Below are 23,911 nucleotides of genomic sequence, written 5' to 3' on the forward strand. Positions count from 1 at the left end.
GGCTTATTTTGGAGCTTTTGCCAATTATATGGAGAGGACAGTGGAGAGGTGACAGGCTATGATAGGGAAAAGAGAGGAGGATGTGATCAGGAAATTAGAAGTCATAGTATTACCCACACTGTGTGCACTACCCGCCCCAGCACGTCTCTGACCGAATGTGCCATATGGCTTTTATATAATGGTGAGAATACCAATTTGATATTAAAGCTGCAAGCAGCAATGAAAGGGCCCTCGCACCCGGGATCACCGCCACCCGGTGGCCTTAGGAAAACAGTGAATAGTGGGTGACATGCATGTAAGCGAGTAAATACAGGAGAAATAACTGCACAAATTTGGAAGAGAAAATTCAAAATATCTCACTTCCTGTTGGGTTTTCAGATTTTGCTCCAAGATACTTTTTTTTTTTTTTTGTAGGGATTGGGCTGTTACATGTGTCTACCGAATTTCATACCCATATGTGAAATGTAGAGCGAAGGGCGCTTAATTGAAATTTTGTTGGTGGCGCTATCGAGCCATTTTGCCACACCTAATTCTGAAACCCATAGCAGACATAAATTTTCACCACTTCTGATGCCTGTGCAAAGTTTCATGAGTTTTTGAGCATGTTTAAAAATGTGATTAATTTCGTGGAAGAAGAATAATTGACTGACCAATTACAATAGGGTCCTCACACCATCGGTGCTCGGGCCCTAAAAAGTCTCTAATACTCAATATATTATTATATTATATTATATTATATTATATTATATTATATTATATTATATTATATTATATTATATTATATTATATTATATTATATTATATTATATTATATTATATTATATTATATTATATTATATTATATTTAGGGCTGTCAATCGATTAAAATTTTTAATCTAATTAATTACATACTCTGTGATTAATTAATCTAAATTAATCGCATACATAATTTTTGCTGTGAAAGTATTGAATATTTCAATTCAAATAAATCAATGCAGGGTTTCCTGGGTCAAAAATGGTCTTTGGTGGTGACAGACATCCAGGTCTGGACAGGTCATCCACACAAACGGTAAAAAGAACCCTACCCACGTGATCTGCGAGCCCGATACTGACAATAAAGTACCTGTCACTCTCACTGTAATTCTTTCTTGCCCTCTTTGCAAAAAAAAAAAAAAAAAGGGATTTTATAGCTTTGTATAGCTTTTTTACTAACCACTCTTGCTAAATGGGGTAAGCACAGTTATGTTCTCATTTCAGAGTTGTTTGAGTAAATGATTCATTATAGACCGTGTGGACAGATCAGTTGTTGTCATGATTCATTAAAATGAATCTGTTCAAATGAGTCATTAGGTCGCGAATCGGACATTAGCGGACGTTGACGCATCGTGTGCGAATCGCGACTGTCATTAGGACAATTCGCAAAAGATTTGTCAACACAGAAAACACTTCACCACTGGATAGGATTTTCTATTTGTTTACTGAAAGTGTGGTTTATGTCAGCTGCACGTGCAGGGCGCCTGTCAGAGAAGATGAGGTGACCTTCTTTTGAGCACTATTCACACCCAGCAGTTATTCAGGAAAAACATTCTCCGAATGCGCCTCGTGAAACATGGATTCGTCTCACAAACTTTTAGCATTGTGTCAGCTGATTTAGATTATTATGTGTGAGGTAGAGAGAGTGCAAATACGGTGCTTACTTTGAAGACAGAGAACGGCTCCAGGTTCAAAAGTCAATACAGAATGGATTAATCTGCGTTATTTTTTTTAACGCGTTATTTTTTCTCAGATTAATTAATCAAAATTAACACATTATTTTGACAGCCCTAATTATATTATATTATATTATATTATATTATATTATATTATATTATATTATATTATATTATATTATATTATATTATATTATATTATATTATATTATATTATATTATATTATATTATATTATATTATATTATATTATTATACATTGTACTAGTCCATTGCATAAACTGTATGTTCAGTATATTCTGCTATACACAGTATGTTCATCTGAAATATACTGTACAGCAGCTCTTAAATGCACTGCACTTACACTATCCAATCATCAAGGCTAATTTAACAAAAGCAAAAATCCTGCTGAAATACAGCACAGCAGAATCTCTGTCTAGCTACACACAAAGTACTCTTTGAAGGTTACTTTAATTGAAAGAGTCCTGTGATGTGCTCTGGTCAGCTCGATCTAAAGGTCACCATGCAAAATTGTCAATGGCCTTTAAATTAAACACAGACACTTAAAGACACAGTTTCCTGCAGCAGTTTATCCGTTTACTCCAGATGGTTTGATTGGCATGGTAGGGGATGAGGGAGGCCTGAGTTTATGGAGAAATACTGGGAGGAGAGTTAATATTATCAAGGAGCTAAATCTCAGAAGCTCTGATCTCATTTGGAGGCACCCGGAGAGAGGTTGGGTTTAGACAGCCTTTGAAAAGCACAGCCGGCCCTCATGCTCTAGGACTTACTCTCTGCTGTTCTCTTCACCTTTTGAGAATCCTTGGGCCTAATGTGAGCTCTAATTATGTGGAATAGCGAGAAGTAAATTAAAAGTGACCATAAGCAAGTTTGGTTTAAATGGGGCTTAATTGGGCCAGCTGAAACTACTGGATCTTCAGCTGAACACAAGGAGGTTACGGCAAGTTCATTAATCCTTCAAAGAGTATCGCAGGGCTGCGACAATTAATTTCAGACCTGAGGAAATAGTCGAAATTCTGGTGCTCAGGAGAAGCAACAGCAGGAAATGAAATGTTTGATCTTCTAGGGTGAGGAATGGAAATCTTTAAAGTAAACAGTGCGGATAAACAAAGCAGTTTTATGATTGACCGATTGATTGCGTTCTGAGACAAATGCATGCCTTTTTGTTAATCAAGGTAAGATTATCTGAGCTAATATGAAAAAGTCAAGATTTCAGTTGATTAATTTTTGTGGTTAAATGTATGTTTTGTTTTGTTTTTTTCACCCTGAGGGAGGAATACACTAAGAATAAATTGTATTCAGTAACATGCCATTTATTTGTATGCACTGTTTGTGCTGTTTTAGTGCCTCATTTATTAAAGAAATTATGCAAATCCTTTGCAATACACCCACAATAAATGTGCTGGACAGATATAGAGGATTAAGCAGACTGCCACAATCTGGCTTGATTTAATGGATCCAGACACCTGGATTGACACTTTAAAACACAGAATTCAGCTTTGCCATCATAGGAATAATAATATTTTACAATATTACTGTAATATTTTTGACATAAAAATATTTGACCAGTAGTGTATATTCCCAGTTTTTGCGAAACACATATTATGTCAGGCAAATAGTATTTTCTGAATATTGTTTATAATTGGTCTAATTCACATAGAAAAGTATTTGCGCTGATATTACAGTGCAATTTTAACACATTTGGTACCATGATTAATGGATTTTGAGTGCTTATTAATTAAGGCAAAGGTATTTGTGCTGAAATACTGCATGCAAAAGTGGCACCACTGTTTAGTGAATTCACCCCTGAGTCTTCTCTAAAAGAGGAAGTGAGATGATTCATATTTTGATATTACATCAACTCACATGCATGAAATATACACATAAATTCAGGTGAAATTAAACATAAACTTACAGAGGTATCTCTGATTCATCTCTTTCCAAAATGAGGCAAAAGGGAAAACAGCGAGCAACTGCCAGATAAAACCCATCCAGAGAGTTTGAAGTTGTTTATTATTCTGTTTTAAACTTACACATGCTGTGTGTTTCCTTTGGCGTGTCACCAAAAGTTACTACCCACAAGTCTGGGTTGTCACACAACAGCTGCTTTTACGATCTGACTCATATCTGAAAGTCATGGCTACATTTTCATGCTGTTTAATCCGGAATGTGAGGTGCAACACATTTCCTGTGACAACCTGCCCAAAAGACAATGCAGAATGAATTAGCTCCTGTTTGAGGCTTTTCATGCCGGTGGAGTTCTCTGACAGATGAACATGCCATTTTGAAAGCCCCGTATTGCTGCGAGGGTGTGCTGCTGGATCTTTGCTTTCTCTGTAAAGGAACTTTTATGATGAAATGCAGAGGACAGTCAGGACACAAGGGAACCTAGAGGGCAGATTTATTGAGGTTGCTTTTCATAGGCAAGATAATCTGGACATGGAAGTGTTTGAAGTGAAATGTTTGAGATCGTATTGAAAATTCTGACTTGAATTTAGAATCTAGTGTTTTAGGAAAGGTCTTAATTTGGTCTGGGATACTTCGCCCAAACATGAAAATCCTTTTTTTTTTCTTTTTTTTCTTTTTTATGTGGAACACAAAAGAAGATATAAAATAAAAAAAAAGAAATATATATACAAATATATATATATATATATATATATATATATATATATATATATATACAAATATCAATTGGGTCCATTGATGTTTGGAGCCAAGTGACTTTGAAAAAATGTTTAAAAAAAAAAAAAAAAAAAAAAATAGAGACCTACAACATTATCACCTCCTCAACATCAATACCTTTAATATCTTAAATGGTTAGTTTACCCAAAAATAAAAATTCTGTCATTTATTACTCGCCCTCATATTGTTCCAAACATAGGCGCCGATCCCGCCGAAATGGTCGAGCACCCACGGAAAAATACGAGGTATTCTCCACTGATTTTAACCAATATAAAACATTGTTTGGATCTTTTAGACACAATCCCTGTTTTATAGTTTATTTAAGGCCGTTTCTATGGCAATATTTTAATGGCAAACATCGAGAGAGCATCCAAGTGATGCGCGAGCACAAATGGTCTATCAGATACAGAACTCTTCTTGCATCAGATATCAGTGAGAGCATGACTCGCGACAACACTCGTGAAAAGAATGTGCTTTTGGGTCGAAATTGTCATCTTGCTGCACGGATATAATGCAAATAAAACATCCTGTTTATGTTGATTTGAGCTAAAAAAGAAGCAAACTGGTGCTGAAACGAGTTGTTTTTGAAATCATGCCGAGGAATGTTATGGCTCGTATAAGTTAGTCTTCAGACATCGCTTGCACTGGGCACCCACCGGCAGAAACATAAATCGGCGACTATGGTTCCAAACACTTAATACTTTTGATTGTCTTTTTGATGAAATCTGAGAGCTTTGCAAATTATATTTTGATGCTTCAAAATTCATAAAGGGATTGTAAAAAAAAAAAAAAAAATCCATATGAATTGGGTGAAGAGACACACTCACTCTATATGATGAACAGATTGAATTAAGGCTTTTACTCACATATAAACATTAATCAGCGGACATAAGCAGAAGCTCATCTGAACATACTTGACATGCGAGAATAAACCTCTTGCGGAATCTCAAGCGTGCTGCGTAACACACAAGAATGAACCTCATTGGTTCTCGCACGTCAAGCAAACATGTTTGAGCTTCAGTTTACCGCAACTGATGTGCGTGTTGATGAATGTTTTATGTGAATAAAAGCTTAAATTAAATCTGTTCTGAAATCAGCATATAAAGTGATCAAGTCTCTTCAGAAAATTTGGACTAAACCACTCGATTCACACAAATTAGTGAGAGTGTACAGTCCTTTTGAATTAATTTTTTTGAAGCGTCAAAATGATAGTTGCTTAGCTGTCAATGGAGGGAGAGAAAAAGTCTTACAGGTTTGGAACGATGTGTGGGTGAGTAATTAATGGCAGAATTTTCATTTTGGGGTGAACTAACCCTTTAAGCAGCATTCTTATACTTTGAATCTTTTTCATCCATGTTTCATTTTTTTATTCAGAAATTTTAAACATACATAGATATTATGATGTTAGATTTCTTCATTCCATTCAGTTCCATCTCAAAATACCAGCCTGTTGTGCTTGTTAATTGTCAACTTAATTTTGCTTATATTTCATCTTGATTTGGTACTGCATATTTGCAAGCCAACTGCATGTCCATGCTCCTCATTTTAATTATATGTGGTCTTTTGAGATGTAGCATCTGGCACATTGCAAGTAGAATCGGCACCTCCCCAAGCAGTAATTGACATGTTCCAGTGCCATTTTCACAAAAATAGTATATTAGTGCTATTTATGTGCCAGTTATAATTTTCTGCCACACAAATGTCTGTATAGTCTCTCTCTTGCTCTATTAAAACAGAGGTTTGGTAAATTGTGATTTTGTGAAGCATTCGCTCCAAACAAGTCCGATCAGTGGAATTGGAAAAGTACAAAGGAAACTTGACAGGTAAAGTTTGTTAAGACAAACTTTGATGCTAGCTTGCTGAAAGTTAAAATTATTTTAAAAGCTTGAAGTTTGAAGGTTTTACATGCCGTACAGTCAATCGATAGATGGATTGGATGATAGTTACAGAGAACATCATAATGTCTACATTGAAAGAGTGAGAGGCAATCCAACCTTTACTGCACATTACTGAAGTTTGCACACACACACACACACACACACACACACACACACACACACACACACACACACACACACACACACACACACATACACACACACACACACACACATTTACCAAGTGTGTTCTTCAAATACGGTATACTGATGCTCCCCCTGGATGTTGCGCTCGAGGCTGTGCTACAGTCTTTATCCAGAAAGTCCCGATGGTACCGCTGCCAAAACTCTATAGCTTGTTGAGCAGCAGTCAGTCAGTTTTTTAGTAGCAGCATCATATCTGTGTACCATAGCTTTTGCAGAGCAAAAAAAGTGCTAAGAAATTAAAATTATGCAAACATTTTGTTGACATCTTCATTAAAGACTATATAGGGCTTTCCAAACAGTGTATCCACGCCTACTTCCACCCCCATTGCCAGGATTTCATTTTGATTTCTGTCTTATCATCACGAGACTTCAAAAACACGTGCCCTTTCCTAATTACTTTCTCTCTCCTCTGGGTTCCAGCCTTAACCAGTTTCACTTCTATTCCTTCCCAGTGTGATTTGAGCTGGTTTTAATGAATTTTTAGTACCCTTTGTTCTCATTAAGAGTTTGCAGAATCATGATTAGGACTACCTCACTTAAAATCTCCCAGCTGGGTGTTTCCATCCACAGCAAGAAACTCAAAGTGCTACCTTTCTCCCAGCACTAAATTAAAACATCACACACAGGCCGTGAACAGTCTGATTATTTTTTAAAAAGTCTAGGCTGTCATATGACTCATCTTTTCAAACACTCCTATAATTTTTTTCTTACAATTAGAAAATATGAAATGAATGTTGATTTCCAGTTTACAGTACACTGTGATATTTGCACTATTAATTAAAAATGTAAAAGGTTTGACTAACTCAGAATTCTTCCATTTTAGATTAATTTATTCAGCCTCGCATATTATGTTTAATTATGCGTGAAATCGTCTCTTAATGATATTAATTGACAACTGGATATCTCATTATCTTAGCTCAAATTGTATATCAACTTAATTTTCGAACCCTTTAGTTTAAAGCTACTTATTTAAATGGAAATAAAACAAAATGTACTTGCTGCAAAAGATTATTTCTCATTTTCCATCAATTGTAATGTCCTCTGAATCTGCCATTTTGTATTTAGATGGCTTTTCAAGACTTTCAGTTGTTTTCTGTCATTATTATACTCTATTATTATAATTTGCCATCAGCTGTTGCTGGACAGCAACAGTTCACCTATTTTTACATCCAGAATTGTCCTATTGTCATTGTGAATTATTTATATTATTCATTTATTCTCATTCGACAGATAATCCCACCTGTAATGCCCAGAGCATCTCATAAAACTTGCATATTCTGTCTAAAATCACATGCTGCTAGTTATTATTGCCAAAATATCCCTCCTGTATGTCTGTCGACCCTAAAGAAGTTACATCGCGACTGAGGTTTTTCTCAGTAGACATTTCTGTATGCAGTATATATTTTAGGTAAATATATGGGAAGGTATCAGGCATTTAAAGCTCTAGACAACATGCAAGTATCTGTTAAGGTAATTTTGCATGCTAAAATATAGAGAAAGTTGTGGTAAGCTATTAAATTTGGTTGCAAGCAAAAAAAAAGTTTACATTTATATTTTATATTACTTTTATTCTTTTTATTATTATGCACCAAAATTCACAAGCATTTTAATTCCCAGCAGTTACAGTCATAATTGTCAGCTGGTATTCATTTCAGAAACTTAAGAACCGTATGTATGATTTTCATTAAAATTGCTGGCCCCTAAGTTTATTGCACATTTCTATTTAGCTGCACCGGCTCTGGGGAACTGAACCTTTTATCAGATGTGACTTTGACAAGCAATAACGCAGCGCTATTAATATTTCAATATGCGAGTGTCTATTGAAGCATGAGCTTCAAGTTTGACAAGAGAAACAACTTTTTTTACAATTTTATTAGATGTGGGGAGGAAATCCCCAGATGTTCAGAGAAATTTCTGCAGAATGTGCACTGGTTTACCTTCCAGCACACCCAAGAGGATGTATTTGGGAATAGTTTTTGAGGTTTATGGCAGATTTAATTTGGCCTAGAAAACCTTCAGTTGAAAATACATCTGTAAAATCTGATATATCATGTCCTGGGTATAAATATTAGAAGATATTGTTATTATTAAGCCAAGGAAATGGCTATTGGCAGGAATTATTGAATCATCCAGGAAGCGGGGGTATTTAGCACTGTAGACATATATGACTGTTTGTTGAACATAACATAACATAACAAGTGTTCCACTTTCAGCCACTTTTCTTTCCTATAATAACATAAAGCACATACTGCAAGCCTCTGGCTTCCCCCCTCCCGTTTAAGCCAAATTATTTATTCAGTGTTCTGTGTATTCAGAGATAATGTAATTCTCATACAAGTCCACTTTTGAGTCGGATATGACAGTAATGCTTAAAAAGAGATTTAGATTGCATGATGTTGGCTGGTACAATTTCCTGAATGCTCGTTCATTTATGAGATGCTCTTGTAAACAGCATTCTAGAATCTTGTTGCGTTCTGTGTATTTCCCTTGTGTGCTTTCTAGGAGGTTATTTTGCCTTAAAAAAGAAAGAGTTCTTTCTATATTCTCCTTTTCTCCTTTTATTCATACCGTCCTTTGACATACATTTTTTATATCGCATCATTCATTTTCTGCACATGTATATACTCGGTCCCAGAATATTTTAACCTTGATCTCACTTAAGATACACAGAGAAAGATTGAGTCAGACCTTCTATAAATGCATAGTTTGTGCATTTTTTGCATCTTTTTCTGTTATATCAGTTTATCCCTTCCCATCAGTCCTTCTCTCCAATGCATACTTATTATTTTCTCACATTGCTTTGAAACTAAACTATGTCTAGTTTAACCCATCTTCTCACTTTTTTTATCTCTATATTCTTGTTTAAATTCAAACTGTATTTTCTTTCTCTTTCCTCAAGTCTAGAGTACTTCAGCAGATCTCATTTAGATATACAGTCATTCCTGCACTGCTTTCTTCGGTTTGCTTTTTTCTTGTTGTCTTAGAGCTACTCCTACATTTCACCACAAAATTTATGTCATATTCTAAATGTAAAAAAAAAACTTTTAACACCATTTCAGATGTATCCTATCCACTTAGACTTTGTTTTCTTCTTCATCCCCCAGATTATTTAGTCTGACATAGCTGGTACATTATTTCAGCAAAGTTTATAAGAAAATATCTATTTAATCTGAGACTCTTTTTTCTTTCTGTGAGCATTGTTCATGACAAGCTGATATGTTAATGTTTACTGTTTATTTTAGTGTACATTATCCATATTTTTTATTCGCTCTTCATTCAGCATTTTCATTTTAAATGGTTTCATTTTATTGATCAAAATTGCCACAAAGCATCACCTAGCATTTAGCAGGCAATTTGAATAAAACTTATTATTTTTATGTAATATTTACATGTAAAATATAAATAAACCAATTTAATGGGCTTAAATGAAGGATTTATGTAATTGACAGATGACCTTTCAAACAATGAACTGTGTTTTGAGTGGATTGTCTCCTTTATTTTCTGTTATCTAGGCAGAAAAACTTTGCCCGTGGCATCGAGCAGCAGCTTCCGGATGGCATGGTGGTGGCGTCTGTGCCAACTGAAGCCCAGTGTCACGAGGAGCTGTCTGACCCAGTGCCTGATCCAGAGTACCTCACTGGTAAGAACCTGTACATTTGTGATTAATCACTCAAAACCTCAGTGACTATATCAGTTTGTAGTCTTTTAAGAAGTCACTGACAATCATCATTTTTAATGATTAATTTGATTACCTGATCAAGTGATATTCTTAATCTATTGACAGCCCTATATTGTTGTTTTGAGGTTTCAAAAGCAGTTCAAAAGCATGAATTATGTCATCTGTTACTTTGTTCATTTGAGTAGCATTGTGTTTTTTGTTGGTGTCGGCACTAGCAGTATTCCATAAGCTGAGAAGCAATATCTTCTTATAAATATTATAACTCTTTCACTGAGGTCCCGGCATGAAACAACTGGCTAAAAGGCTGTATCTTGTCAGTCAGTGACTCATGATACATGAAAAAGCTTGGTGTTGTGTTCTATCAGCTCAGGCTCATACCCTATAGACATCAAATATATCTACATATTTTAACAGGATACAGAATATATGTTTTCCAAATTGGGTTCATGTTTGGTATTGGTTATGTTTGGTTACGTCATAAGTCTGATTTGAGGATTGGCAAATTTTGTATTGTTGATCTTGCATTTGTTTGAGTGTAAATCAGTGATAAAGGTCATTGGACTGAAACATTGCTAAACAAATTTAAATAAATAATTTCAATCTGTTCATCATATAAATTGATCGAGTCTCCTCAGAAAATTTGGACTAAACCACTCAATTCATATGGATTAGTTTTACACTCTCTTTATGAATGTTTTGAAGCATCAGAGTGTGAGTTGCATAGCTGTCTATGGAGGGACAGCAAGCTCTCAGATTTCATTAAAGGTGCCGTAGAACATATTTTTAAAAGATGTAATATAAGTCTAAGGTGTCCCCTGAATATGTCTATGAAGTTTCAGCTAAAAATACCCCATATATTTTTTTTTATTAATTTTTTTAACTGCCTGTTTTGGGGCATCATTAAATATGTGCCGATTTAGGCTACGGACCCTTTAAAGGGTTAGTTCACCCAAAAATGAAAATTCTGTCATTTATTACTCACCCTCATGCCGTTCCACACCCGTAAGACCTTCATTAATCTTCGGAACACAAATTAAGATATTTTAGTTCAAATCCAATAGCTCCGTGAGGCCTTCATAGGGAGTAATCTCACTTACTCTGTCAAGATCCATAAAGGTACTAAAAACACATCTAAATCAGTTCATGTGCGTACAGTCGTTTAATATTAATATAATAAAGCGACGGGAATATTTTTGGTGCGCCAATTTGATGGCCGATTTCAAAACAATGCTTCAGGAAGCATCGGAGCATCATGGATCTGTGTATCGAATCTGCAGTTTGGAGCTCCAAAGTCACGTGATTTCAGCCATTTGGCGGGTTTGAACTGCGATCCGATTCATGATTCAATACACTGATTCATAACGCTTCGATGCTTCCTGAAGCAGTGTTTTGAAATCGGTCATCACTAAATAAGTCGTTATTTAGTTTTTTTTGGCGCACCAAAAATATTCTCGTCGGTTTATATTAATATTGAACAAATGTACTCACATGAACTGATTTAGATGTGTTTTTAATACTGGCTGCCCTTGTCTAATGCTTGAACATGAGCTGGCATATGCAAATATTGAGGGCGTACATATTAATGATCCCGACTGTTACATAACAGTTGGTGTTATGTTGAGATTTGTCTGTTCTTCGGAGGTCTTTTAAACAAATGAGATTTATATAAGAAGGAGGAAACAATGGTGTTTGAGACTCACTGTATGTCATTTCCATGTACTGAACTTTTGTTATTCAACTATGCCAAGATAAATTAAATTTTTAATTCTAGGGCACCTTTAAAAAAAAAAATTTGATTTGTGTTCCGAAAATGAACGAAATTTTTACGGGTTTGGAACATGAGGGTGAGTAAATAATGAAAGAATTTTTATTTTTGGGTGAACTAACCCTTTAAAACTGCAGTGAACCAAAGACAGTCTCAAAAACGTGGTTTGAACTCGCCCTTGTTCTCTATGTCACAAATATGTTGTAACCAATCCCGCCAACGTGTGGGCGGGCTTTGGCATATCATTAACTATGCTGCGAAGCAGGGGAGTCTCAAGACAAGCCAGGTTTATCCTGATATATTTTTCTGTTGATATGACAAATTGGGTACATTTAGTAATATAGCGGGTGAATTATGAACTATATGCCTTTGTCCACTGACGTTCTAAGTTCAAAACATTTCTAAGGATACTGCTTTTTAGAAGACAGCTGCTTGACTCTGAGGTGGCGAACGGGAACGTGGTTTGTGTCATATTAGCAACACATTATTAGCTGTTTGATAACGTAGTCAAGCAAAAGGCTAATCATATTAATTAGCACTAAGTGTTTGATGTTGTAGAGAGTGATACTTGTCGATTAAGCCTGTATAATTCACTTTACACTTCTTCTTTTGAATAAGTTTCTGGTTCAAAAATACATGGCTAAATTAAACCAGAATTTCCACTTGCCATTGTGCAGAGTTTACTACAGTTAAGTTGATCAAGTGGATCAGGATTTGAGTGGAGGCGGAGACTAATTTGCATATTTATGGATTTGCATATACTAAGTGAAGCAAGAGTGTAGAGTTACATTCAAGCTGTTTTAAGGCATGAAGAAATTATTTTAAATGTGTCATTTTAAAATGATTGACTACAGGGGGACTTTAACACAAAAGTAATGTTTTTAATCTTATTTTCGAGCTATATAATTGTAATTTTTTTGCCACTTTCCTCAAGTGTTGACAAAGCTTTGAAAACATTCTGTTAGTCTTACAGATTATAAAATGTTTGTCTTGATTAAATAAGCCTCTTAATCTCGCCCTTGACCTTATAAATCCATAATAGTAACACTCTTCACTTTGATTTCCTGCTTTGCATGATCACAACAAAGCCATTCAGCATTTCTAATGCTAAAACTCTTTTAATAAGACCTACTGTAGTTTGGGTCCTGGCTTCGCTACAAAGAACCTATAGACACTTATATGGACACTTCAGAGTACAGCACAGCCTCTCATAACTTATTTTTAATTGTTTATTAAAAAAAGAAAACTTGTTCAAAAACGATCCTCTTAATATTTCAGATCAAGATGCTGAGCATCCATCTTCAGTGTTTGTGTGCATAAGTTCTTGCAAACAGTTGACTGGTTCACATTATCTTCTGCCAGATCAAGTGTATGATGAAGAGGCATAAAAACAGAGAGGGTATTAACAAAATCATTTTTCAGGGGCTTCTGGATGCTGCTGCCTCTGTCAGGACTCATTAGCAGACCAATCTGAATCCTTTCTGGAGCTCACCGCAGTACAAGTAACCTGCGCGGCAGCTCCTTACCCTAAATACTGTCGGGGGTCAACTTTTATGCTCCCATTAATGAGAAAGAAAAGAGGGAGAGGGGAAATTCTGTCCCGTCAAATGAGGTTACAGAATGCTGCATCTTTCATCACACTCTTTCCCTCTGGCTTCAGCCACCCAAATCAGACTGCCAAAGAATGAAGAATTATAGTCCTTAAGGTCTGATGTAAAATGAACAGCAGGAAAGGCCAAACAGAATAGAAATGTTATGTGCTTGTTTATTTTTTTCTTCTTCATCTGGCAGCTGTAGCCAGTTTCAGCGTGTATGTATATCTTTTCATGTCATAAGTCCTTGATTAGATCTGAATGTACTTTATGCATGGCTGAAAAATCTACACTGATTTTATGCTTAAAATGTTCCAGGAATATATTGTTTCTAGGGTGTCAATCAATTAAAAAATGCAATTACATAATATGGAAATTGCATTTATCAACACTTGATGAGAAAAGCTTACAAATGATAATTCAAAGAAAGTAAAGCACTTAATAAAAGACCCTTCTTTCGTTATTGAACAAGCCTGGCAGTGGCCTATATTCCACAAAAATCAATTTGCTATTCATTATCAGCATATTTTTCAGTGGTAATTAAACAATATTTTAATAAAATAGTAAATAATTGCTCTGATAGTACAGAAAATATGCATAAGTACATTGCATACAATTATTCTGCTTTTATTCTATTTAAAATATTGAAAAATACGTAAATTGAAATTAATTAAGTGAGGTGTATGATTAACACGAGAAATATCAATTTGACAATGAGATAATGGGATAATAAACCTTTTTTAGTAACTTCACAAAATAACTAACTTATCTTTTTAACTCAATAAAAAAAAGTTTGTATTCTCTAACAACAAGTCTTAATATCTGACAAAACTTTCCTTTTCAAGAAAATTTGTCTTGTTTTTAGGATGCTTAGATTAAAACACATTTTAATTGTAATAAATGAACACTTTAAATCGCAAACCCTAGTTGTTGCACAGCTAGTTTTGCCTTGTGCTAAAATTAGAGAAGAGAAAGCTGACATTTATCACATTTTACAGCAATTTTATTATGGCCAACTTGATTCCCCAACCACCATTCAACTCCAATTTGTAATCCAGTCTAAAGGTCATAAGTGAATGAAATGGTCCAGTGTGGCACTGTAATATTGCCTGAGTTACCAGAGGGTGCAGGTGATTTTGCTCAAAGAAACAATGGTTGACATAGCTGGTCTTCAGACATAATGGTCATGGCATCAGGTGAGACTTATGAGAGGTCATATTGGATACTTGCAGGAAGATTAAAATGGGTAATCTGGAAGAGTCATCCTCTGTCAGTCATGCTTGAGGCCTTGGCTGTGAAGACAGAGGTTATTTATCTATTGCAGTGTGATGTGCTGCAGACCGGGGAGGGAGGCATATGAGGCAGGTGGTTCAGTGAGGAGCTTTCCAACCCTTTAGACTCATCCCCGCTGCACCTGATGCTCTCCAAGCTCCTTTATTGCAAGAACTGCAAATTACGCCTAATACACGATTCATTAGTCATATTAGACACGTGTGTGCCATTTAGACTTTTAATTACAACCATAGAAAGCTCTTTGGAGTGCACATCTTAAGTCCTCTCACCATTACCACCATTCATTCAAGTCAAGTAAAGCTCATTTTGTCATCGTGCGAGATGTTTTTGTACTTCATGAGACTGTTAGAGTAAATTTAAATGAATAGCAAGTGGGAATTGAAAAGAAGGACAGAATAAGACATGGTAGCACAATGTCGTTTCAAACCTGTGTGATTTTCTTTAATCTGGGGAACACAAAAGAAGATATTTTAGAGACATTTGCAAACAAATGTTTCCAATTGGTTGATACACATTACCGTTCAAAAGTAGTAGTGTATGAGGTATGTACGACATTACAGGACTTCATGTATCCTTTTTTTTTTTTTTTTTCTTTAAGTAATAGTAGTTCCCATTCAGTCGGTCATGTTCGACGTACGTCGGACAGACCGACGAATAGGAATCTCGCTAGAGAGGCCAATCTACTTCGAGTGTAACTAAACGAGCCAATGCACATTGGCATGCAATCATATGCATCAGCTGCTCGCCTCGCAGCGCGGGTATATAATGAGCAGCAGGTGCGTTGCATCTTCAGCTTTTCGCTTCGGAGCCAAACCTTCTATGAGGACAGCTACTGAAAGCGAGTGTGGTGAACGAGTCTCTCTTCAAGACGTCTCTTTGTTGCGAGGTGCAGGCGGACAGCGCAGCAGCGGGGCCGATTCTCCTTTTGTTTTTGTTTTTGCCTTTAATTTGATTGAGCAAAGCTGTAATCAGCGTGAAGGCCGTTCTCACGGCTGGTGAAACGGTGCGCCTAGAGCGCTAAAAAGCTGTTGTTACAGCTGGTAAGAGGAGCGCCTTCAAGGAGAGTGCACACGACAGGCTGCACATTCCCTGTCTGTGCTGCAGCGGCTATTCCCCTGCGTGCTTCAGCACCTAAAAGAGTCAGTCCTTGAAAGAGCTAACACGAGTAGTTCGCGTCTTTTTAAAGATGTCGTTCTACTTGTGTGTTTCTGGATGCGGTCGTTACCTGGCGCCTCGGGATGGTCACCAGCGCTGTATCGCGTGCTTGGGCTTAAGGCACGCTGAGGCAGCGTTTGTGGATGAGTCATGTACCCATTGTGGGAAGATGACCATCGCGGAGTTGCGGTCGAGACTCCACTTTCTGCAAAGGGGTGGAGTCCCGGTCCCGACGCCTCGCTCCAATCCTCCTCAGAGGGTTGCTGCGAGCGGCGGGGCTGGTGACTTGAGGATAACGGTGAGCGCGCTTCCTTCGGGGAACCAACCCCCTAGGAACCCTCCCCCCTCGTGCGCTCCGCAGCCAGTAGAGCTGCCCTCGGAACGTGGTGGACCACCCCAGAGGTGTGTACCATCCGTTTCCTTCGGAGCTCCCCAGACGACCGGATGTCGATCGCTGCATCGGAGGGTGAGCCTGATACTTCTGGGGAGGATGAGTCGGCGCAGTTGCCTCCTTCGGGGGTGACAACTGTGCCCGACACGGACCCGGAAATGATGGCTATGCTTTCCCGGGCCGCCAACAGGGTCGGGCTCGTGTGGAATCCTCCACCGTGTCCCGAACCCTCGAGGTTGGATGACTGGTATCTCGGGGTGGCCAGGGCTGGTTCTCAGCCCCCCACCCCAGTGCCCTTCTTCCCGGAGGTGCATGAAGAGCTCACGGGCACGTGGACGGCACCTTTTACTGCCCGAAACCGTGTCGGTGGGTCCTCCTCCCTCACCACCCTTGATGGCGGGGCAGCGAAGGGTTACACGCGCATACCCCCTGTGGAACGGGCCGTTGCTATGCAACTGTGCCCTAACTCCACCTGGCGGGGGGAGCCGTCTCTCCCTTCCCGGGCCTGTAAGTACTCGTCGGATCTTACCGGCAAGGCTTATCAGGCCTGTGGGGAAGCTGCCTCTGCCTTACACGCTATGGCGTTGTTGCAGGTCCATCAGGCCAAGGCACTGAGGGACCTGCACGAGGGTGGTCATGATCCACAAGTTCTCCAGGAACTTCGTGCCGCGACGGACCTCGCGCTTCGAGCGACGAAGGTTACGGCGCGGTCAGTGGGTCGTGCGATGTCCACTATGGTGGTCCAGGAACGCCATCTCTGGCTGTGTCTTGCGGACATGAGGGATACCGACAAGGTCAGGTTTCTTAATTCCCCCGTGTCCCAGACCGGCCTTTTCGGCGACGCGGTCGAGAACTTTGCCCAACAGTTCTCGGCTGTACAAAGGCAGTCTGAGGCCATCAGTCACATCCTGCCGAGGCGGTCAGCTGCTGCACCTCCACCGCCGGCGGCACCTCAGACTACCCGTCGCCGAGGGCGCCCCCTGCAGCCGCCCCCGCTCCCGCGCCCCAGCAGCAGCAGCCTCCATCCAAGCGGCGCCGTGGAGCCGGTCGCGGGCGGGGCGCCCAGCCCGTCCAGCCACCCCCCAAGAAGAAGGGTGGCAAGGCCAAGTCCAAGCGGCCCTAGGACGGGCGACCCGGAGATGGAGGGGACTGCTCTTCAGGAGGTGGTGAATGCACCACTCCTTCCCCCGGAGGAGGGCCGGGTGGAGAATCTTTTGTTGTTTCCTTTTGTTCCGCCGCTGGCTCAACGGCCAGCGGTACCCAAATTTTCAAGAAAAGAGCAGTTTCCTTTATCTCCGGGTCCGAAGAGGGCTCGGAGAGCAGTGGGAGGGCTAGAACCTCACCACTCTCATCCACCTCTTCTGTCGCCAGCGGACAGCAGCGAGCAGCAGGTAAGCAAATCCTCGACTGCTCCCTCTGTCCACCCGTGGAGGCAGGTAAGTGTTGCACAGCACACTGTGACCCCGCTTCGGGCCGCCTCACACAGAGAGCCTCCCGGGCCGCGTCCCTGCGTTCCACCTCGCTGCCCCGCGGCGGGTACGCCGGTGGTCCCCTTGGTGCCGCTGGTGCGGTCTCTGGGAGCCTGGCTAGCGCTCCCCAGTCCGTCTCGCTGGCTCCTCCGGACCATCAGGCTCGGCTATGCGATTCAGTTCGCCCGGCGTCCCCCCAAGTTCAGGGGCGTCCTCTTCACTTCAGTGAAAGATGTCGATGCCCCTGTTCTGCGTGCGGAGATTGCAGTCCTACTGGCGAAGGACGCGATATAGCCGGTCCCTCCAGCCGATTTGAGGTCAGGGTTCTACAGCCCCTACTTCATTGTACCCAAGAAAAGCGGCGGGTTACGACCGATCTTGGACCTGCGAGTTTTGAATCGGAGCCTTCACAAGCTACCGTTCAAAATGCTTACGCAGAAACGCATTTTCGAGTGCATCCGTCCTCGAGATTGGTTTGCAGCGATCGACCTGAAGGACGCGTACTTTCATGTTTCGATTCTTCCGCGACACAGGCCATTCCTGAGATTCGCGTTCGAAGGTCGAGCATATCAGTACAGAGTCTTACCCTTCGGGCTGGCCCTGTCTCCCCGCGTCTTCATGAAAGTCGTGGAGGGAGCCCTTGTTCCCATGAGAGAACAGGGTGTTCGCATTCTCAACTACCTGGACGACTGGCTCATTCTAGCACAGTCTCGGGATCAGTTGTGCGAACACAGGGACTTAGTGCTCAGGCACCTCAGCCAGTTGGGGCTTCAGGTCAACTGGGAGAAGAGCAAACTCGCCCCAGTGCAGAGGATCTCTTTTCTCGGTATGGAGTTGGATTCGGTCGAACGGGTAGCACGCCTCACAGAGGAACGTGCTCGGTCGGTGTTGAACTGCCTGAATACGTTCAATGGCAGGACAGCGGTCCCACTGAAGTTTTTTCAGAGGCTCCTGGGGAATATGGCGGCTGCAGCGGCTGTAACACCGCTCGGGCTGCTTCATATGAGACCGCTTCAGCACTGGCTTCACGGCCGAGTCCCGAGATGGGCGTGGCAACGCGGCACGTTCCGGGTGCCAATCACTCAGGAGTGCCGCCGAACCTTCAGTCCGTGGTCGGACCCTTTGTTTCTCCGGGCAGGAGTGCCCCTAGAACAGGTGTCCCGGCATGCTGTGGTTTTCACAGATGCTTCTGCCACCGGCTGGGGTGCCACGTACAACGGGCATGCAGTCTCAGGGGTTTGGACGGGACCCCATCTGCATTGGCACATCAATTGCCTCGAGTTGCTGGCAGTACGCCTTGCGCTGAGCCGCCTCAAAGGCCTGCTTCGCGACAAGCATGTACTGGTCCGTACGGACAACACTGCGACCGTTGCGTACATCAACCGCCAAGGTGGTCTACGCTCCCGTCGCATGTCGCAACTCGCCCGCCATCTCCTCCTGTGGAGTCGGAAGCATCTGAGGTCGCTTCGCGCCATTCATGTCCCCGGTGTGCTCAACCGTGTGGCCGACGAGCTATCACGAGCTGCGCTGCCCGGAGAGTGGCGACTCCACCCCCAGGTGGTTCAGCTGATCTGGAGAGAGTTCGGAGAGGCTCAGGTAGACCTGTTTGCCTCACCAGAAACCTCCCACTGCCAGTTGTTTTACTCTCTGACCGAGGGAACACTCGGGACAGACGCACTGGCTCACAGCTGGCCCCGGGGCCTGCGCAAATATGCGTTTCCCCCAGTGAGCCTACTTGCACAGACCCTGTGCAAAGTCAGGGAGGACGAGGAGCAGGTCTTGTTAGTTGCGCCTTACTGGCCCAACCGGACCTGGTTCCCAGAACTCTCACTCCTCGCGACAGCCCCTCCCTGGCCCATCCCTCTGAGGAAGGACCTCCTCTCTCAGAGACGGGGCACTCTTTGGCACCCGCGTCCAGACCTCTGGAAACTCCATGTCTGGTCCCTGGACGGGACGCGGAGGTTCTAGGTGACTTACCCCCCGAGGTACTTAACAGCATCACTTCGGCACGTGCACTGTCTACGAGACGTGCTTACGCCTCGAAGTGGAACCTGTTCGTCGAGTGGTGCTCTTCTCGCCGAGAAGACCCCCGAAGATGCTCGATCGGTGTCGTGCTTTCCTTCTTGCAGCAAGGGTTGGAGCGTAGGCTGTCCCCCTCCACCCTCAAAGTCCATTCTGCTGCTATCTCCGCTTACCACGACCACATAGATGGCAAATCTGTTGGTCAGCACGACCTGGTCGTCAGGTTCCTTAGGGGGCGAGACGGTTAAATCCTCCTCGTCCCCCCTCCATACCCTCTTGGGACCTTACTCTGGTGCTCAGAGCACTCCAGATTGCTCCCTTTGAGCCTTTGCTGTCAGCAGACTTAAAGATTCTCTCTATGAAAACTTTGCTGCTGGTGGCATTGGCCTCCATCAAGAGGGTAGGGGACCTACAGTCATTTTCGGTCGACGAATCGTGCCTAGAGTTCGGGCCGGGTGACAGCCACGTGGTACTGAGACCCCGGCCTGGCTATGTGCCCAAGGTTCCTACCACTCCCTTCAGGGATCAGGTGGTGAGCCTGCAAGCGCTGCCCTCGGAGGAGGCAGACCCAGCCCTGGCTTTGCTCTGTCCAGTTCGCGCCTTGCGACTGTACATAGACAGAACTCGAAGCTTTAGGACCTCAGACCAGCTCTTCGTCTGTTACGGAGGCCAGCAGAAGGGAAAGGCTGTCTCCAAGCAGAGGATGGCCCACTGGATAGTGGATGCCATCGCCCTGGCTTACCAAGCTCAGGGCGTGCCCTGCCCGCTCAGGTTGCATGCCCACTCCACGAGAGGTGTGGCATCCTCCTGGGCGCTGGCTCGTGGCGCCTCGCTAACAGACATTTGTAGAGCTGCGGGCTGGGCGACACCTAACACGTTCGCTAGATACTATAGCCTTCGTGTCGAGCCGGTCTCCTCCCGTGTTCTCGCCTCAGGTCAGAGGCACGGAGAGGCCCCGGCTTAGTGTCGGCTTGCTGCGCTACATGCGCATTCTATTCTCCAGAGAGTCCCTACGGGCAGACCTTGTTGAGTCCTCCGGTTACCCTTCGGCAGCCGACGTGGCGGAGCGTCTGGCGCCAGGCCTATACTCCGTTGTATCCTTGAGAACCGGATTTAGGCTGGGTTCCATATGTGTGACCCTACGGGGATCCCATATGGCTTTTTCCACGGCTGCTCCTAAACGAAGCCCGTGTCTTTCCCTCTGGGAGAACCCATCTCTCACCGAGTGGAGTCACCCCAGTTCTTCCATATGTTGTACAACCTACAAGGTTAGTCCATATGTACTTATCCATATAACTCCTTCGGGGAAGGATATGGCTTCCGCAGCGTTCCTTATCGCATGTAAGGCTACGCTTTCCCAGCGTTATCCAATTGTCGCACTGAGTGGGTTTTGGGAACAACAGTGATCGACCCTCTCTGCGTGAGCCTGGTCCCACCGTCCTTAGGCAAGGGGGTTCAGGTGGCTCACGACAGAGCGCTGGAAGAGGGCAGCCCCTGTGGCGCTTTGGTAGGGATTCCTATTCGTCGGTCTGTCCGACGTACGTCGAACGTGACCGACTGAATGGGAACGTCTCGGTTACATAGGTAACCCTCGTTCCCTGAAGGAGGGAACGGAGACGTACGTCCCGTCGCCACAGGCGTTGTCCTGCTGATGCTGCCGCCTGCTGGGTTCGGCTCCTCAGCGAAAACCTGAAGATGCAACGCACCTGCTGCTCATTATATACCCGGGATGCGAGGCGAGCAGCTGATGCATATGATTGCATGCCAATGTGCATTGGCTCGTTTAGTTACACTCGAAGTAGATTGGCCTCTCTAGCGAGATTCCTATTCGTCGGTCTGTCCGACGTACGTCTCCGTTCCCTCCTTCAGGGAACGAGGGTTACCTATGTAACCGAGACGCTATGTTTCCACCTGTTTTTATATCGCATAAACTCTGAAATATGGAAGCTTGTTTCCACCATGAAATAAAAATTAAAAAGGTAATTGCAACCTTTTATCTCACAATTCTGACTTTTTTTCTCAGAATTGCGAGATATAAACTCACATTTGTGAGTTATAAAGTCAGAATTGTGAAATATAAAGTCTAAATTGTGAGTTATAAAGTCATAATTGTGTGATATAAAGTCAGAATTGCATGATATAAAGTCAGAATTGACCCTTCGCAAAGACCCACCCCCCTTGGTTACTGTTGCTTTATCCGACAAGCCATAGTGCTGTCACGCCACACAGAGTGAAAAATACATTGTGGAGCAAAGAGGACATTGACAACACGTCGACAGACAAGACAGAGCAGGTTACTTAGGATATTAAACAAAGTCCCAGCTTTCAAATTGTGTATTTTTTTAAGAAATACTTTGTTGGACAAAATGGCAGATTCGGTGTTATGATTGGTTAGATCGCTTGTCAATCAAACTCCCGGCGAAGGGTCAATTGCGAGTTATAAAGTCAGAATTGCAAGATGTAAAGTCAGAATTGCGCATTATAAAGTAAGAATTGCGTGATATAAAGTCAGAAATGCAAGATATAAAGTCAGAATCGTGTGATATAAAGTCTGCATTGTGAAATATAAACAGAATTTCGAGTTATAAAGTCAGAATTTCGTGATATAAAATCAGAATTGTGAGAAAAAAGTCAGAATTGTGAGATAAAAAGTCATAATTACCTTTTTTATTCATTTATTTATTTATTTTTATTTTATTTTATTTTTTTAATTGAGTGGCATAAACAAGCTTCCATACTGAAATCAGCATAATTCTGAAAATGGAATGTGTGTGCTCAATTGAGGTGGATAATTTTTTATCCAATACGAAGACATGCACATAAACTATTCTGGAAACACATTTACTGAATAAATCCCTTGATGTGCAACAAACTTTGCATCAGCAGTGGATTTCATTGCAGACCATATTAAATGTTGGTTTGGTCATTCTGAAATGCCTGAGCCAAAGTCTGTTGGGAATAATTACCTCCCAGAACTGTCTCACACGATTGCGTTCCCAACCACCAGGCAGCCGCCTCAGAACTTAAGATAACATTTATTGTGTTTCATCTGTGTGCAAGTAATTTATGATGTATGAAAAAAGAGCCACATTAGCTTCCCCCGATTGCAGCAACTTCCATTTTAATGCAAATATTTTGCACCAATTTCCCAGGAAGTGACGATTTTGTTCTCTTGGACACATAGGATGGTAACCGTGCTTTATTTGCAAATGTTTTATGCGACATTCCAATATTGAAGTTAAATGTGCAACTTTGGATGGAAAGCATAGCTAGTGACGTTTTAAATGAAGTGTTTCTTTTCTCATTGCTTATTTTAACTTTGTTGCAAAATTCTTTGCGGCAGCATTCAAGAAGTGGGGTAAAAAATGTTTAAACTCCTGTTTTAAGAAAAGCTTTTGTTTCTCACCCATGCCCTTAATACATCATCGCTGTGTTTTTCCCTCGACTGTCTCGAGGCGTCAGTTCTGAAACTCACCTGAGGTTAAATTAGTCACTAGCTCAGGTAATTGGGTACGGTATGGGCAAGTGGCACATTCTCGAGCAGTCGCTGAAGTTGTCAGGCCTCTGCCAACCTCCCTTGCTGATTTGGGCAAGTTGGTGCGACGGTCAGTGTATTTGTCACTATGTCAGCACTCCTGGAGCCGTTCCTCCCAACCCTCTCAGGGCAACGCATTCATCTTTCTATTCATCTCTGGGTTGGAAGTCATTCATCATAGGACTGGAGGACTCCATCAATTATTCCAATGGGAAAGGAAGAAGGCCGAGAAGCTTTGAAAGGCAAATACATCTTGATTTAATTGGAATGCAGGTAGAAAGCACATTGGCACTAAGCAGATTTCCTGCTGAAAGAAAGAAAGGAGGGAAATCATCTCTTCCTCCTGATGCATATGGTGACTCACATTCATGGCCACAGATGGAGATTCTTTGAGGGTGGAGGTGTCCGGGTTAAGCAACACTTGTCTTTGTAACATACAATTCACCTGGGGATTCTTTCAAAGGCACGCACACGCCGGCACGGTTTCATGGCAATCGAAATAAAAATTCATTTCAAAACACGCATTACCTGAT

The 23,911-nt window shown here is 41.8% G+C and overlaps 1 protein-coding gene across 1 annotated transcript in view; it reads left to right on the forward strand.

Moving 5' to 3' along the window:
• Window positions 1-23,911, forward strand: part of astn1 (astrotactin 1) — a 282,848-nt gene that overhangs the window by 155,573 nt on the left and 103,364 nt on the right. Inside the window, exon 15 of the mRNA XM_067364076.1 lies at window positions 9,990-10,117. Within this exon, the coding sequence (XP_067220177.1) occupies window positions 9,990-10,117 (128 nt within the window). The remainder of the gene's footprint in view (window positions 1-9,989; window positions 10,118-23,911) is intronic.

The sequence above is a fragment of the Chanodichthys erythropterus genome, chromosome 16 (genome assembly GCF_024489055.1).
Source record: "Chanodichthys erythropterus isolate Z2021 chromosome 16, ASM2448905v1, whole genome shotgun sequence".
Taxonomy (NCBI): domain Eukaryota; kingdom Metazoa; phylum Chordata; class Actinopteri; order Cypriniformes; family Xenocyprididae; genus Chanodichthys; species Chanodichthys erythropterus.